This window comes from Chrysemys picta, chromosome 3 (genome assembly GCF_011386835.1).
Source record: "Chrysemys picta bellii isolate R12L10 chromosome 3, ASM1138683v2, whole genome shotgun sequence".
NCBI classification, from domain to species: Eukaryota; Metazoa; Chordata; order Testudines; family Emydidae; genus Chrysemys; species Chrysemys picta.
The window spans coordinates 134,061,547-134,079,264 of record NC_088793.1 but is presented as its reverse complement, the minus strand read 5'-3'; the positions used below and the strand labels follow the sequence as shown (position 1 = coordinate 134,079,264).

Here is a 17,718-nt window from a genome sequence, read left to right as displayed (position 1 = left end):
ACAGTTTAAATGTGTTGCTTGATTAAAACTACAATAATTTTTTTAGGTCCGTGATGATGTGTACCACAACATCTTAATGAACAGCCTGCCTAATCTTTTGGAGTATGGGAACATTACTGCTTTGACCCACCTATGGTACACAGGACAGATTACCAACTTTGAATACCTGACTCATTTAAACAAACATGCTGGCCGTTCCTTCAATGATCTCATGCAGTATCCAGTATTTCCCTTTATACTTTCTGACTACACCAGCGAAACACTGGACCTAAATGATCCATCTGTTTATAGGTAACATGAAATCTTTGAAATTACTCCTTTCCAGATAACTCATTAAACTGGTTATTTCAGTAAAATCCACTTATGATCACCCTGATAAACCAAGACTTAATTAGGAAGATTGCTAGGAAACACATCTGGTCTAATGGTATTTGAATGACCTTTAACAATAGGTAGGTGGCTCATCTAGTAAATTTGAATAGCATACCTGTTACTAGCATTTATGTTCACAGTAGTTGGCAAGTCTCACTCAATACCTGCTGTCTTACACTTCCAGATATACATTCCTTTGTCTTAAAACAAAAAACAGCCTGTAACCAAAGACCTCCTGACAATTTAGCAAAACATAACCAAAAACAGAATTATGCTATATGAGCAACTTGCCAGTTACCAAAGGTAAATCTATATCAGCTAGTTGTAAACAGAGTAAAAGGTGTCCACATAGGCACAATCTTAACTACATTGATTTTTAAAATGGATTTTAGTGAAGTTGGTGCAGCTCTTGTGTGTAGTGTGAAAGTCAGGCTAGGCAACTGCAAGAGGAGTAGTCCTGTTGGGTTCTGGGAGGTGGGAGGTCACAAGCCCACCCACAGCTAAAGGCTCCTCCCCAAGCCTAAGGGCAGGAACTATTGAGCTTGGGACTCAAATAAGTATTGGGGACAACAAAATAGTAAACAAGGACAGGTGTGCATGTCAAAGGGTCAGAATCAGGGAACCTGAAGAGGACACTGACCAGAGAGCCCCGGACAGCGCCCACTGCTCCTCAAAGATGTCAAGGGAGCCAGCGGAACTCTGCCTGGATATGTGAACGGAGAGAGGAACAGAAATAGGCCCCACAGTTGCAGAGCACTACCTCAGCTAGCATCCTCTCCCTGGTGTTACAGATGGCCACTTTGGCCATTGCTAGGAGGAGGTTGACGAGCAGGGGCCACGAATGGGGTGTGCATAAATTAGAAGCTGGGAGCAGAAGTGCAGCCAGAACCACAAAAGTATGTCCAGGAGAAGCTGGAAAAGGGGCTACAACCTGGCACACCCAAGGTAGGCCAGGATCTCCCTCATGTTGCAAAAGGGACAGACATCTGTGATAAGGGTGAACCGCACCAGGTATGTGCCTGTGCTCACGGCTCCATGAAAGAGCCGCCAAATAATATCCCCGGAGGGCTGTGGGACCAAGGCAGAATACAGACTGGCCCACCAGGGTCATCACCCTCAACAGATGGCAATAGGTCCCGCCACTTAGTATCGAGCAAGAGGAGTGATGAAAGGCAGGTATGTTAGCCTTAGAATGAGAGAGGCCCTTTTTCCTATAAACTGAGAGAGTTACTTCAGGTCAGTTAGGGATACCTGAGTCCAATTAAGGGCTTCCTGACACCGTTTAAAAAACCCTCGTCTGATGAGAGAAGGGGAGGAGAGACGAGCTGCTGCAGGGCTAGTGGCAGCAGGGAGATAGGCTTCTCCAGGGTGAGAGGCTGCTTTCCTCCCTACAGGGGAAACAGCCAAAGCTGAGTGCCTGTTTAGGGGAAGGACTGACACATCTGGGGCCAATAACAGGATAGCACCCCCCCCACAGCAGGGGGGCAGGGAAAGGTACCCCCCCCCTTTGTGTTTTGTAAATTGGTTTTCTTTTATTAGCTGGAGGAACCCTCCTTGGTAGGGTGGCCAACTCTGACTGAAGCTATTCCGGGAGATTTTTTTTCTTCCCCCAACATGTCATGTCATTTTCTTAAAATATCCTATTAAAATCTCCTGGATTGCTTTCAATAGTCACTGGGAGATTGATGCCAATTCCAGGAGACTCCAGGCCAATCCTGGAGCGTTGGCAACCCTACTCCTTGGGCCTGAACTGAGGCCTACCTTGAAAATACTGATAAGAAAATACAGAGGGGGAAGACGCACACTGGCCAGAGTGGGCCTGATTTGTGGGGGAAGTATTAATTCTAGTGACACAGAGGAGGTGCCTTGCCACGGTAAACAAGGCATTACTCTTAAAGGGATGCTACAAGTCAGGATTGAAGCATGTTGGTGGGGGGCAGAATGGGGAGTATGCTGCCTGTTGCCTATACTGTAACTGTTCTGTAGACAAATGACTTTCATTCCTCTAGCACTAACACCAAATGGCCAATTTTAAATTAAGAATATGTATTTTTATAGTCATTTTATTTTCCTAAACTCATATGTAGAGCTTTGTTCTTAGGATTTGTCTTTGTAGTTGTCCTTTTATATTTTAACTCTTCTTAATCTAATTTAGTTAAAAAGATCAGTTTTCATATATGTTAATCTACATTTAACTGAATTTTCTAATTTCATATGAAAATAAGATGTCAACGTTTCTCCTGTTACAGAAATCTAGCCAAACCCATAGCTGTACAGTCTAAAGAAAAGGAAGATCGATATGTGGATACTTACAAGGTATCTTAAACTTTCATTTCTACAATGTGTTTTATTCTGGTATCTAAAACCAAAACAATATGATGTATGTTGGGGTTTAAATTCATGACCAGCCAGATAAATACATATGAAGTTAACCAAAGAAGCTAAAGAAATAAATATATCTCTGTAAATTGCCTTGCATTTTGTGGTCTAAAAAATTATATTGTACATGTGGGTTTTTTCTAGTATGCAACAGAACAGTTATGTTTGCCTTCAAACATCCTGGGTCATTTAAAGATTTTGTGCAGTTAGTTTAATTGATAAAAGTATTTCCTCATCTCCTAACATCAATCTAGTTTGAAAATAGATCTGATCATGTAGAGTAGAATTAGTATTCCATTAGTGCTGCCTGCTGTTGCTACTGAGCGTTTGTTTATGGTGACTGTGACCGATTTCCCCCCCCCCCCCCCCCGGGGTACCACTGAGCCCTCTGAACCAACAACCTGGGCTCCCTGTCACACTGTTGCTGTGACAAGCTGCAAAGTCCTCCAGCCTGCACTTACACCAGAATTCACATAGATAGGGACACACCCACCTGCAGTTACACACAGGCTCTCTAACCACCAGCTTCCCAGCCTAAGACCCCAGAGCAGAACTGTCCTGCCCTGGTCAAATCTGGCCAGTATATGAGTTTAATAACTGGCCTGCCTCCCCCTCAGTGTGAAGAGAACAACGTACGCTTGTGGTAACCAAGCAGAGATTTTCCACAAGCACTCCAGTCAAAGATGACTGGTTTGGATTAAAACATAAAATAAGTTTATTAACTACAAAAGACAGATTTTAAGTGATAACAAACAGATCAAAGCAGATTACGTAATAAATAAACAAAACACAAACTAAGTCTAAGATACTAGAAAGATAGGATACGAACTAGCAAATTCTCATCTTGGCTGATGATACAGGCAGGCTGCAGATTCTTATGGGACAAGTTGCACTTGCTTTACAGCTTGGAATCCCCAGGTCTTTCATACACAGGCTAGAAATCCGTTTAGCCTTGGTCCAGCACATCCTCCAGTTTAGTCTTTGTTCCTCAGGTGTTTCCACGTGTCTTCCTGTGTGTGGAGTGAAGAACTACAGATGATGTGACTCCCTGCCTTATATAGCTTTAGCATATGACAGGAGCCCTTTGTTTCAAAACTTGGTTACCAGACTGGTCTGTGGAAAAATACTGACATCCCAAGATGGAGTCTAGAATCATGTGGCCTGGTCACATGTCCTTGTAGAGTCATAGCAGCCATTACTTACAGGCTGTCTGGAGCATTCTCAAGAAGGCTCACCGGGTGGGGGGGAGATAAGCTTCTCCTAAGGACTGTTGTTTTCCCTAATGGCTCATTGCCCTGAATAGGCCCTTCCCAACCAGCTATCTAGACTGAAAGCATCTTGCCTAGTGGGCGTTACCCATGTGTAATTACATTTGAAGTACAGATACATAGTGTTTATAACTTCAGATACAAAAATGATACATGCAGACAAATAGGGATAATCATTCAGCAAATCATATCTTTTCCAATGACACCTCACTTGACTTATCTTGCACAAAATGCATCATAATTCTGCCATAACCATATTATTATAATACTATGATGAATATGGGGTGCAGTCATAGTGACCATGTCAACAAATGTATCTTGTTCTGGTCTCTTCCCCCCCACCCCACCCCCATTAAATTCCATAGTGAATGACTTGATGGTGCTGGAAAGCATTTACACATGGGCCTTTCATTTAGATTTGCATCAAGATCTGGAGTGTGCTTTGACAAAAGTGTGTGTATGAACTTGTTTTGATTTTAAGTTTAGTGTGAAAAACCCACATTATGACACCACAGTGTTCCTGGACAGCAAGAACAGTATTTATAACTAGAGCAATATATTGTGAACGTCAGGTGGTCTGTTGCTTAAAAGCTTAAGTGTGCATATGCACTGTCATTTGTGGTTGAATTGATGTTTTTAAAATGAAATTTTGATGTATGGCACTGTTTCCTCTTCATTCAATATTTATGTAAAATGATTTAGCAGATTGTCAGTTAGTACACTGCCATAGTGATGTCAATTCTTTATTACTAGATTGCTGTATGGGCTCAAGCATGTAAGTGATGGGCTTTCTAGTGTAGTGAACCTGACATCCATATTTTCAGTGGCAGTTTCAAACCGATTTAGGATAAAACTCTTAGGCACCTACTGAGATTTTCAAAGATACGTATCTGCATCTCTGCCTAAATATCTTTGTAAATCTAGCCCCAAGTCCTCTTTTGAATGTAAGGTGTTGGCTCCTAAGTCACTTTGGCACTTCTGAAAATGTCTTTGATCTGATTTTTCTGCAGCTTTTGCTACAAAAACTCATATTTACTATCCCTTTAAATTTGCCACCCCTAAGAATAAGTTTTTGGCTGGAAGAGTCAGGATTATGTCTCTTCCTGAAAGTTTTACCTTTTCGTAAAGGTCAAATGGCACCTGGTCCACACTATAGAAGTTACCTATTTCTGAAAAAGATTAAACCAACAGGTGCAGCTGAATTAGTCTTGAACAGAGTTAACTGCAGATGTCGAATAGGACAAACCATGGTTAGTACAATTTCCAAAAACCATGGTTAATGTTTTGAAAGGTGAAAAGCTGAAGCATTGGAAACAGTTATTGGAATGGTCTCTTCCAGAAAAATATTGTGTGGTAAAAATGAATAACTAATTACTTCAGACAGCAGCTATTTTTACAACTGGAAAAAAAACCCCACCAGGTGAGGCCCTTTCTTCTAAATGAGAGCTTAAATTCTTCAGAAATTATCTGGGATAAAAAGCACCAGTGAAGTGCTGGAAGGATGCATCTCTTAGTATAGTATCCTAGCAACATAGCTTTTAAGTAGCATGTTGGATAAAATACAACACCCATGCTTTACCTGTTCTTCCTGTTCTAGTATTTGGAAGAGGAGTACCGCAAAGGAGCTAGAGAGGATGACCCAATGCCTCCTGTGCAGCCTTATCACTATGGATCTCATTACTCCAACAGTGGAACTGTACTTCACTTTCTAGTTAGAATGCCTCCTTTCACTAAAATGTTCTTAGCTTATCAAGGTAAGATTAATTTTGTTAAAAATGATGAATGAAAAATAAAGTGAAATTATCAAGTGTGGTAAATTTGGAAATCTGACCTACCTTGACAGTGGACCCTTTTGAGGCTTTCATAAAGAGAACCCGCAGTACATGAACTCTTCGTGCATCTCACAAAACTCTAAATCTTCTAAAAATGTCTGTATATCTTCTGTGATCAGTTAGAAAAAAGTCTGTTCTCTGTGGCTTTTAACTCTAGGTCTCACATGTAGCAATTGGGATCTAAATGTTCAGGCCTCAGCCAAGCAAAGTTGGTGAACTTGAACTTTTTGAGGTAACACAATACCGATTGTACGTTGATGTTTTCCTCTTGTCAAAGTAATAAACTCAGTTTTGGTTTTTCTTTGCAGATCAAAGTTTTGACATCCCAGACAGAACCTTTCATTCTACCCACACAACTTGGCGCCTCTCCTCCTATGAATCTATGACTGACGTGAAGGAGCTTATCCCAGAATTTTTCTATCTTCCAGAGTTTTTAGTTAACAGAGAAGGTATATGAGACAGTGCTAAAATGATCTCTAAAAAGGCACAAGGATTAGGCCTCTGGGTTGAAACTGATAATTCCATGTTATGATCAGGTTTTTTCCCCCATGTTTTTTAATTGATTGTGAAGGGGAAACCTGGCAGGTCCAGATCTTGAATCTTTAGCCACAGAGGCTTCAGATTGACTCTACTGTTGCCACTTTTGTTAGTTCTGCAAGCCCAGACTTCATGCTCATGAGGTGTATTGCCATAGTCTTATTTGATTTCAAGAATAAGTCATTGCGGAGAAACTAAATGGATTCTTTGCTTCAGTCTTCGCGACTGAGGATGTTAGGGAGATTCCCAAACCTGAGCTGGCTTTTGTAGGTGACAAATCTAAGGAACTGTCACGGATTGAAGTGTCACGAGAGGAGGTTTTGGAATTAATTGATAAATTTAACATTAACAAGTCACCGGGACCAGATGGCATTCACCCAAGAGTTCTGAAAGAACTCTAATGTGAAGGTGTGGAACTGTTAACTAAGGTTTGTAACCTGTCCTTTAAATCAGCTTCTGTACCCAATGACTGGAAGTTAGCTAATGTAACGCCAATATTTAAAAAGGCTCTAGAGGTGATCTCTGCAATTACAGACCGGTAAGTCTAACGTCTGTACTGGGCAAATTAGTCGAAACAATAGTTAAGAATAAAATTGTCGACACATAGAAAAACATAAACTGTTGAGCAATAGTCAACATGGTTTCTGTAAAGGGAAATCGTGTTTTACTAATCTATTAGAATTCTTTGAAGGGGTCAACAAACATGTGGACAAGGGGGATCTAGTGGACATAGTGTACTTAGATTTCCAGAAAGCCTTTGACAAGGTCCCTCACCAAAGGCTCTTATGTAAATTAAGCTGCCATGGGATAAAAGGGAAGGTCCTTTCATGGATTGAGAACTGGAACAAAGAGTAGGAATTAATGGTAAATTCTCAGAATGGAGAGGGATAACTAGTGGTGTTCCCCAAGGGTCAGTCCTCGGACCGATCCTATTCAACTTATTCATATATGATCTGGAGAAAGGGGTAAACAGTAAGGTGGCAAAGTTTGCAGATGATACTAAACTGCTGAAGATAGTTAAGACCAAAGCAGACTGTAAAGAACTTCAAAAAGATTTCACAAAACTAAGTGATTGGGCAACAAAATGGCAAATGAAATGTAATGTGGATAAATGTAAAGTAATGCACATTGGAAAAAATAACCCCAACTATACATACAATATGATGGGGGCTAATTTAGCTACAAGAAGTCAGGAAAAAGATCTTGGAGTCCTCGTGGATAGTTCTCTGAAAATGTCCACGCAGTGTACAAAGGTGGTCAAAAAAGCAAACAGGATGTTAGGAATCATTAAAAAGGGGATAGATAATAAGACTGAGAATATATTATTGCCCTTATATAAATCGATGGTACGCCCTCATCTTGAATACTGCATACAGATATGGTCTCCTCATCTCAAAAAAGATATCCCGGCACTAGAAAAGGTTCAGAAAAGGGCAACTAAAATGATTAAGGGTTTGGAACGGGTCTCATATGAGGAGAGATTAAAGAGGCTAGGACTCTTCAGTTTGGAAAAGAGGAGACTAAGGGGGGATATGATAGAGATATGTAAAATCATGAGTGATGTGGAGAAAGTGGATAAGGAAAAGTTATTTACTTATTCCCATAACTTCATTTGATGACCCCTAGTTCTTGTATTAATAGGCAGCAGGTTTAAAACAAATAAAAGGAAGTTCTTCTTCACACAGCGCACAGTCAACTTGTGGAACTCCTTACCTGAGGAGGTTGTGAAGGCTAGGACTATAACAGAGAGTTTAAAAGAGAACTGGATAAATTCATGGTGGTTAAGTCCATTAATGGCTATTAGCCAGGACGGGTAAGAAATGGTGTCCCTAGCCTCTGTCTGTTAGAGGGTGGAGATGGATGGCAGGAGAGAGATCACTTGATCATTGCCTGTTAGGTTCACTCCCTCTGGGGCACCTGGCATTGGCCACTGTCGGTAGACAGGATACTGGGCTAGATGGACCTTTGGTCTGACCTGGTACGGCCTTTCTTATGTTCTTAAGAAAACCATAAAAGTTAATCCAGACAAGGATGTTTGGTAAATGTAGAAAATTAAAATCTGTTTGTTATAACTGAAAGAGCATCTGCTCCTTTCTATTGAGGGTAATGTGCTTCTGATAAATCTGTTTACTTTTTTCAGCTAGTTACATTTTAGGAAAACAACAAGGAGTCTGGTGGCACCTTAAAGACTAACAGATTTATTTGGGCATAAGCATTTGTGGGTAAAAACCTCACTTCTGAGGCTTATGCCCAAATAAATCTGTTAGTCTTTAAGGTGCCACCAGACTTCTTGTTGTTTTTGTGGCTACAGACTAACACGGCTACCCCCTGATACTTGTTACATTTTAGGATTTCCCCAGGAGGCTCTGACAATCTGTCAGTTGTTTTGAGAGAGTTTACTGCCTTCATGCTGTCCTCAAGGGACTTGTGGCTAGATCCAATATGGTGCTGGGTGCCAACAATGCCCAATAAAACCTTTGGGAATTGAGGGCACTCAACATCTTACAATAGTGTTCAGCACTTTGTAAGATTGAGCCTTTTTTATTGTTCATGTTTCCTTGTTAAACTTAAATTATAACTGGTGGAGTCAGGTGGTAGTGATGGGGTTGAATGTGAAAGAGCGACTGACCATCGAGAATGGAATGGAAAAGATCAGTGATGGAGGATGGTGAAGGAAGTGTTTTACTGAGTCAGTAGAAGACTTCAGTGACTATAGCAAAAGCAGTGTTAGTGCTGAGTATTACCCATTCTGGACCTCAGGTAGCGCTGTTGCACAGTGGGGATATCAAACATTTGAAAGGTTTGTGCTCCGCCCCCCTCCCAAAAGTACCATCTGTTTGAAGCTGCTAAGAGAATTTGAATGCTAGTAGTCCCAGTGGATATAGTGTACAGAGTGCATGTGAGACTAAGGTACATGATTATTTAATTTATCACATGGCTTTCCACATGGATATTGCCAGCCCACTTACTGTATACAGTTCTGTAATATAGTTAGATCATTTCTACACTAGGGTTCAGAAGCATGTTATCACCTTTCCAGCAAGAACTGTGTTTAAGCACTCTTCCCTGCAGAGATTCAGAAAAGGCCTATAGATTCACAAGGCTTTTGAAAATGCTGCTCAGAGTGAAATGGGTGCAGATTTCTTTTTAAATATAGATCAACCAAAATTTTGGGGACTTTCTGGGTATCCTACAGAAAACACTTTTTATGAGGTTTTTGGAGAAGATTCTTGGAGATAGTGGCACTGTGGGAGGCAGAAAGAAGCTTTTTTTTTTTCTTTTTTTTTTTTTTTTGTAGCTTAGTTACTGGCTGATTCAAATTACCTTGCTCATATCTGAATGTTTTTTTAACACTGCTGGGTTCATTATGTTATTGTAGGAATGAGTAAGTGTCAGGACACCTAGAACTCTTGCAAAGACCTTCCTTTTGTTGCTGTTGTAATTGAAATCCTAAAATTGTGCTTTCTGCCATGTTGCCCCTCATGCTTGGGTGGAGCTCCGCATAAACTTTCCTTCTCAGTGATGCATATTAAAAAAAGGACTGTTAAGCTGCTGGTGTGCTGAGACCACTGCCTATCTGCTGATAAATATTGTCTCACTGTTTTCTTGTACTGCCCAATCTGTCTGTAGAGCCGGGACTGTCTTTTTGTTTTGTGTTTGTACAGCACCTAACACCATAGAATCCTCATCCATGACTGGGGCTCCTAGATTCTACAGTAATATAAATGGTAAATAATAAAACCATATAAACCCTCCTCTTTACATTTCTAGGTTTTGATTTTGGACTGCGTCAAAATGGTGAAAGAGTAAACCATGTCAATCTCCCCCCATGGGCTCGTAATGATCCCCGTCTCTTCATCCTGATTCATCGTCAGGCTTTAGAGTCTGATCATGTCTCCCAGACAATCTGTAACTGGATTGATTTAGTGTTTGGGTATAAGCAAAAGGGCAAGGCTTCGGTTCAAGCTATCAATGTCTTCCATCCTGCCGTAAGTATTTTTTTGTCAAGTAATCTGTTCATAGTATAAAATTATTTGATCTCTGAGATGGTTTGACCGATTGCTTGGAAAACATCGAGCTTTAGGCAAATTCCCTTGAAATAGAATCATAGAATATCAGGGTTGGAAGGGACCTCAGGAGATCATCTAGTCCAACCCCCTGCTCAAAGCAGGACCAATCCCCAAATAGCTAACTATCAAAGAACAGGGAAAAAGACTGAATATTTAAATGAAGAATTGGTAAAATCTCAGGGTTTGTGACATGAAGGTCAATTATGTCTATTTTAAATCATGTTTCCTGGGCTAAAGCTAGGCAGGGAATTGTCACACAATGTATGTCTACTTAAAAGCCTATTGGACAATTAGTCATTGTTTGCAATAATATCTAGAAATGCAGTATTTTTGTTTCCTCTTCCATCAAAAAGAAACCTTTCACTTTGGCAGATTGTAACGAAGGCTGCAGCAGAGATAAGTGAAGTGTCTGATTAGAGAGAACAACATTTATACTATTCCTCCTCCACAATCATTTGTGTTCCTTACTGTACTCACCTGCTACATAATTAATGTCCCATTTAAGCTAAACCCCTGTAGTGGCCTTAACTTTGGATCACAGAACTGGTTAAGCCTCTGCATTACACTGCAAAAGCCTCTGGATTTACTCAGGACAGTGGTGAAAGGAGAACAAGATGACTAAGGCCTTGTCAATTTCAAAAGAATTCCTAAATTGTACATTTTCAGGTCTCAAAATGCATTCCTTGAAAGGCTTACATTTTAGCAGTGCAGCAGCCTGACTTTGTCCAGCCAGGCTCTCTCACTTATGGGTTTCACCACTGTAATTTAATTGCTCATGGTAAAATAGAGTATTTAAATGTCAATCATATAGTCCCCTTGATTCATGCTGGTTTTCCTTAACACTTTAGGGTGTAGTTCTGCAATTCTGTTGCATCCAGAAGTCAATTACAGAAGGGCTGAAGACTCTGGCTCTAAGCTTGTGCAGTTTTAGTTGGGAAACATTTTTCAAAGATAACTTTACTTAGCTTTTGTGTTTGCTGTTTTACATTTTAGACCTACTTTGGGATGGATGTTTCTGCTGTTGAGGATCCCGTTCAAAGAAGAGCCCTGGAAACAATGATAAAAACATATGGACAAACCCCTCGTCAATTGTTCCACACAGCGCATGTCAGCAGACCCGGATCCAGGCTCATAATAGAAGGAGAACTTCCCACTGCCATGGGGTTATTAGTGCAGTTTGCTTTCAGAGAAACCAGGGAGCACGCTAAAGAAATAGTATATCCAGTATGTAATTTGATTCACAAGATTGCTCAATTAACATTCACAGGCTGTAATTACTGTACCCTGATGTACACATCTGAATAATTAAGCAAAACGGCTGCACTTGCACTGTATTAATGAAAAGCGTTTGCAGTATATCTTCTGCACATTTAAGACATTTCATGATTATGTGGATCAGAGCAGAACTGGCTCAGTGACTTGAGGTGCCCAAGCTTCTGGAGGAACCGTCTGGCAGTGAATTTCTGTCCTTGCTGATCCTACTCCCAGAGTGTATAACGGGTGGAGGTGGGGGGCGGAAGGTGCTGGACTGGAATAGTTTGTTCGTTCTCTCTCTCTCCACAATGGAAGTAGGAGATTTTTCTGCTCCACAGAGCACCAAATAGTCTGTCATGCCTGAGGCAAATCTGTTTCAGTATATGCCCAGGTGTCTTTCTGTAGGAAATGTGGTTAGTAAATATCTCTTACCGTAGACTGAGCTTCCAGACATTTTGCTTCAGACCTTTTGCAAAATTTAGGGCAGAATTAAAATAAGCTTTTTCATCGGATATTTGTCAGTAAGCAAACTGAAGTAAAGAAGTAGTTTTTAAGCAGTTCTTCTGTTATTGTAGGATAATTTTATTGTCTTTTTTGAGTCAGTATTTTTCAGTACAACCTCATTACCATTCTTCTCACCCTTGAAATTTAGGAAGAACTACTGGAAAAACAACCATTCTAATTTCCATGTGTAAATACGCATGTGAAAGTTGCAAATTAGTTTTGTTTCTGTATTGAACAAGGTTATCAAATGAATTACTTTCTGGTTTCTGCCAGTAACCATTTTAAAAAAAAATTCCAATCTGTATATTTTAGTATACAAGTGACTTTAAGTACCCATAAAATATCATTTTAAACTTAAAAATATCAGGGCTCAGAATGACTCTTTTGAAGCTATAAAAGCTCTGAAATGTGAGAGAGCCCAATAAATTCAGGACTGTTGAGATATGCTTATTGTGCAGGAGGCACTGAATATAATTCTTATATTAGATCAGTATAGTCCACCATGTCAGCTGTCTGGTCTTTTTCAATATAGAATGCTTCAGAGCATTCTAATCCCTAAATTGCACCTCACTGTTAATGCTGTACCATGGGGAAAATATATAATATTAGTGAAGTAATGCAAAATTACATTGTAATATATTTTAATTTTCGATATTTGATATATTAAAAAGTAGAATAAATTTTCACTAGTCTTTCTTGAAGCAAAGAGAATGCCAGTACTTGCGCTGCACTTAAATGTTTGTTTGGCTGGCTAGTTACATGCCTTGAATGGTGAATTCTTGGTCCAGTGTTGAAATATAGGGTGATGAACAATCTGTATCAACATTTTGTCTAGTTTAGCATTCTTTGTGGGGAAAAATGCCCCCTTCACTTCAGACACTTATTTTCTCTAAAACCTAATCAGGAATTTGGCTCATGTTTATAGAAATGGAAAACTGATGTTTCACCGTACTTTGTTTCTTGAACTCTGCAAGTTACCAGTTTTCTAGTCAAGCCTATAAAGAACTGACTGAATAAATAAGTTGGCACAATAAAAGATATTATCTCACCCTCCTTGTGTCTCTGAATAAACAGAACTCACTTGAAATTAATATCTTAGCATATGACATTAAATTGCCTTTTTCCATAATTTTATTTTTCTTTATAACAGAATAAAGTATAGACCCTGTCATATAAAGTACCACAAGACTAGGATAATTTATAGGAGTCTTATTTATAATGTACTGTTTCCTCATATAAAATAGCATTGCTCTGTTACACTGACTATTTTAATTGGCATTTTATTTGTCTTTGTTCTAGAGTCCTTTGCCTTGGATAAAAGGTTTAAAGTGGGGGGAATATGTAGGTTCCCCAAGTGCTCCAGATCCAGTTGTTTGCTTCAGCCAGCCACATGGAGAAAGGTTTGGCTCTCTGCAGGCTCTGCCAACTAGGGCCATCTGTGGTTTGTCCCAAAAGTTCTGCCTTTTGATGATATACAGCAAAGAGCAAGGTAAGGAAGCCTTACCAGAAATCAGTTTCATGTTTACCCTCTACATATGAAATACTGGAAAAACTTAACCAGTTGCCGAGTCATAATCATGCTATATTTTTATAGTGCCACTCTAATACTCTAGCAGAGTGCTCAAGTTTGCAGTCTTATTCTGCTAAGGATTGTAAATAGAATTATTAAGTAAATTTTTAATAAAGGTGCTGGATTTCAAGAATTCTTATCAATTAGTTTGGTATTTTCATTAAAATAACTCAACTTGGTGTTTTTAAAATATCAGAACTCTAGAAACCCACAATTCTTCTTCAAGTGATTATATATGTCCATTCCACTGTAGCTGAGTGCGCGGCCAGAGCATGGTTGTTGGAGATTCCTCCCTCCTCTCCCCCCCCCCCCCCCCCTCCCCCCCCCCCCAGCGGTACCTGTCAAGGGACATGAACACCCTCTGCTGCTATATGCCACTGTGTGCAGGTATAAAGGGCAGAGCTGCCCCCAAATTTCCTCAGTTCCTTCTTACCACCAATGACGGTGGTTGGAGCAATTATAGCTTTGCTACTGTAAGTTCTTCCCTCATTCCTCGTTAAAAAGTTGAGAACTCTGGTATTGGAGCCTCCCTATACAGCCTTCTATAAGGACAAGATTTACCTTCACCCTTGCCCAAAATTCCTGAAAAAGATAGTTTCCAACTTTCACATTAATCAGGCAATTTGTTCGCCACCGTTCTTCCCAAAACCTCATATTCACAGAGATGAAGAGAAGCTCCACCATTTTTAGACATCAGAAGAGCTGTAGTGTTTTTACCTGGGCTGGACTAAATTGTTTAGGTGTGAAACAGCTGATTGCAGTGGGCAGGAGGTCCTGGGAGGGAGGAGGAGGAGTTGATCAGCAGGGCTGCCGGTGGGAGGGAGGGGGAACTTGGCTGCCAGTGGGTGCTAAGCACCCACTGATTTTTTTTTCCATGGGTGCTCCAGCCCTGGAACACCCACAGAGTCAGTACCTATGAGTGGAATGGACATGTGCAACACCTCTCGAAGAACAACAGTTAGGGAAAGGCAGGTAACTTTCTTTGCCAACATATCCAGAGAACCAGAGTATTGGTGAACAAGTAAATGAATAGAAGAGCAGTAGGAGGGAGAAGTGAAGGAATAATTGTTGGAGGATGGAATGGAGGGATGAGTAAGGGAAACAGAAGTAGAACTGCAAGGCAGAAGGCTTTGTTGTCAGGTTAACTCAATGGAATTAAAGCCTATTGATATATGTACAAATGGGTTTTAATAATTGCCTCTCTTGCATTAAAGCATTTTACTGGCCAGGATTTTCAAAAATAAGAGCCAAATTAGGCTCTGAAGTCCACAGGCACCTAAAATAAGTTGCCTCTCTTTCAGAAGTGTTGAGTTCTCAGCGATGCCCAGGGAAGAGAGTAGTGGTGGTCAAAAAATAGGACCTAATTTCCACAGAAATATTCACAAAAATTGTCTTTTTCCCCCCCCCCTCCAAGTTCAAAATATCAATGAAAACTTTTGTCAAAATGGCAGACTTTGAAAAGTGTCAATGAGCTCTAATACTCAGCACTTTTGAAAATCAGGCCACTTTATTTAGGAGCCTAAAGATGGATGTTGTAGCCTAATTGGAGACACCCATTTTAAAAAACTTTGGCCATTGTATCCTAGCCTAATAAAGCAAGATGCGTGTTGTATATTAACCGTGGATTTTTATAAATAGCTGCCAAAATGATCCGTTATGTAATCACACGTGACAGATGTGAGACCTGGGAAGTGTAAGGAGTTCAGATGACTATATTGAAATGTGCCAGACAGGCATGAATTTGGGGACAATAAGTATTTAAGTGGGTTTCCTGGGGAATCCCTGGCAAGTGGTTAATGTAAATTCCACAACCCCCATTATGCAAAAACCCAGAGATTTGAAGCTACACCCTGAGGAGAGGGCAATTGACTGGTGATTACCTGTTCTCAGAGATGGAGAATAATGGCCTGAGCTGTTAAAAGAAACAGCTGACTGTCCAGTTGGGGTCTGGTTCCTGATCCACCTAAAAGCTGACATGAACTTGGGACCAAGGGAGCAAACCCATTTATGTGGTTTGAAAGACTGGCACCTAAGAGCGCTCTGCGGGAGTTGGGGGTGACCTCTGGTACACTTTTAGTATGTGTCTAGCTTTTTTATTGTTTTTTATGTTTTTTTTCTGTAATGCTTTTGCCCTAAGCATATAAATGCAGTTTGCTTTGTAAAAGCTGTTTGGTAACTGGTATACACTGCTTTAGCCCCTGGAGAAAGAGTTAACCACAGTTGCTGGATTCCAGTCAGACCTGCTGGGAAATTGCAGTGAGGTGCAGAGGGACTGCAAGCCTAAACCCCCAGTCTGAAGGGAGAGAGACCTGAATCTCTGCACCAAGAGGGGTGGTGGCTGGAAGTCTAAAAACTTAATTGGGTGCCCTCATTGAAGACTGGAGAGGGGGGGCGGCAAAGGTGCAATAACCCTGAAACTGTGACAGCATACTTGACACGCAACATATAATGCCTTTCCTGCAGGTGTGAGAAGCATGCACAGTACAGATATCCAGTGGTCAGCCATTCTGAGTTGGGGATATGCTGATAACATTTTAAGACTAAAAAGCAAGCAAAGTGAACCTCCAATAAATTTTATACAGAGTTCACAGTTGCACCAGGTAAAACTTTTTTTTTAAAGTGTTTCTGATTGTAAAGTTAATGTATTTGTAAAAGGTGCTCTATATGACATCACTGAAAACTGAAATCTATTTTTAATAGAGAACATGTACAGCCTAGGTAGTGATAGTGCAAATTTCATAGCCTTCCACCACCATTCCTGATCACTTTAACCTAGGGTGACCGGACAGCAAATGTGAAAAATCAGGACATGGGGTGGGGGGTAATAGGAGCCTATATAAAAAAAGACCCAAAAATCGGGACTGTCCCTATAAAATCAGGACATCTGGTCACCCTACTTTAACCCCAGTGCACTGCACCTTTACTTTTGGGGAACAGTTTCTAACAATGCAAGGTTTCGCATCCATGCCCATGTAGTCCTTAGAGTCTCTGAAAATGCCAACAGGGTGCTCAATGTGATGTGGGCACATATCCAGTGGGAACTAAGGTGGATCCCATACGTCCCTTAATATATGCCATCAGATAAGTGTCTTTAGTCGCTCGCTATCTTGTTCATGCTTGAACCAGTGACAGAGATGTAAGGCTCTGTAGCCCGTTATCAATGTCAACATCACCTTGTCCTTGATGACATTCTTTATTATGTGATCATAAGGATTTCAATCAGTTCTTCAAAAGCATGTAATGGAGTGGGGGAGACAAACTTACATCCCAGGTTTAAACTCAGCTGCACTCATTTGCTTTGCTGATTAGTATTTCGCTTGTGTCTGTCTAGGAATTACGCTAAATGCCACATTCGTTTTCTGGGGCATACCCATTTTTGGATGAGCCCCTCCAAACTCTCCAAAATGCCTCCACCTCCCCCCCAAAAAACTTTATTTACCTTTTTGGTGGTTCTTCCTCCATTTCCATCCACCAAATATCCTTCTTTCTTACTTCTCCACTAAATTTTCCTCTTCAATCTCTCTGCTCCCAAAATTTGCTTCTGATTCTGCTCTTCTATCCTGGCAGAAAAACCATTATTGGATATGTCATCATGAGGTTTATAGAACTTTCCAAACAATCTGTTTCTAGGCTGAGAACAAGAGTAGGGAAGATCATAGATGCCTTAAAATATTGGTATGTGTGGGGTGCGGAATAAGTGCCTCCTTGTTGGTTCTACGGTTTGTACAGTCAAAAATGTTTAAAGACAAAATGGAAAAAGTCAGAGTGAGACCCTCACCCTACACTGGCCTCTTTATACCACATAAGAGTCAGAACTGCATAAAGGTGCTCTGAAAGCCCTGCATCTGACTGTGATATGATTCTTCCAGCAAAGATACCATGAAAGACCGCAGTAAGAATATTTTCCAAAGACCACCTTGCAAACCCTGATA

The 17,718-nt window shown here is 40.5% G+C and overlaps 1 protein-coding gene across 6 annotated transcripts in view; it reads left to right on the top strand.

The window, feature by feature from the left end:
- Positions 1-17,718, top strand: part of LYST (lysosomal trafficking regulator) — a 151,462-nt gene that overhangs the window by 119,539 nt on the left and 14,205 nt on the right. For all 6 annotated transcript variants that reach the window (XM_042848373.2, XM_005291190.5, XM_042848372.2 and 3 more), the window contains 8 exons: positions 47-291; positions 2,622-2,688; positions 5,617-5,773; positions 6,160-6,300; positions 10,160-10,377; positions 11,452-11,682; positions 13,516-13,705; positions 16,250-16,386. In XM_042848373.2, coding sequence (XP_042704307.2) covers positions 47-291; positions 2,622-2,688; positions 5,617-5,773; positions 6,160-6,300; positions 10,160-10,377; positions 11,452-11,682; positions 13,516-13,705; positions 16,250-16,386 — 1,386 coding nt within the window. The remainder of the gene's footprint in view (positions 1-46; positions 292-2,621; positions 2,689-5,616; positions 5,774-6,159; positions 6,301-10,159; positions 10,378-11,451; positions 11,683-13,515; positions 13,706-16,249; positions 16,387-17,718) is intronic.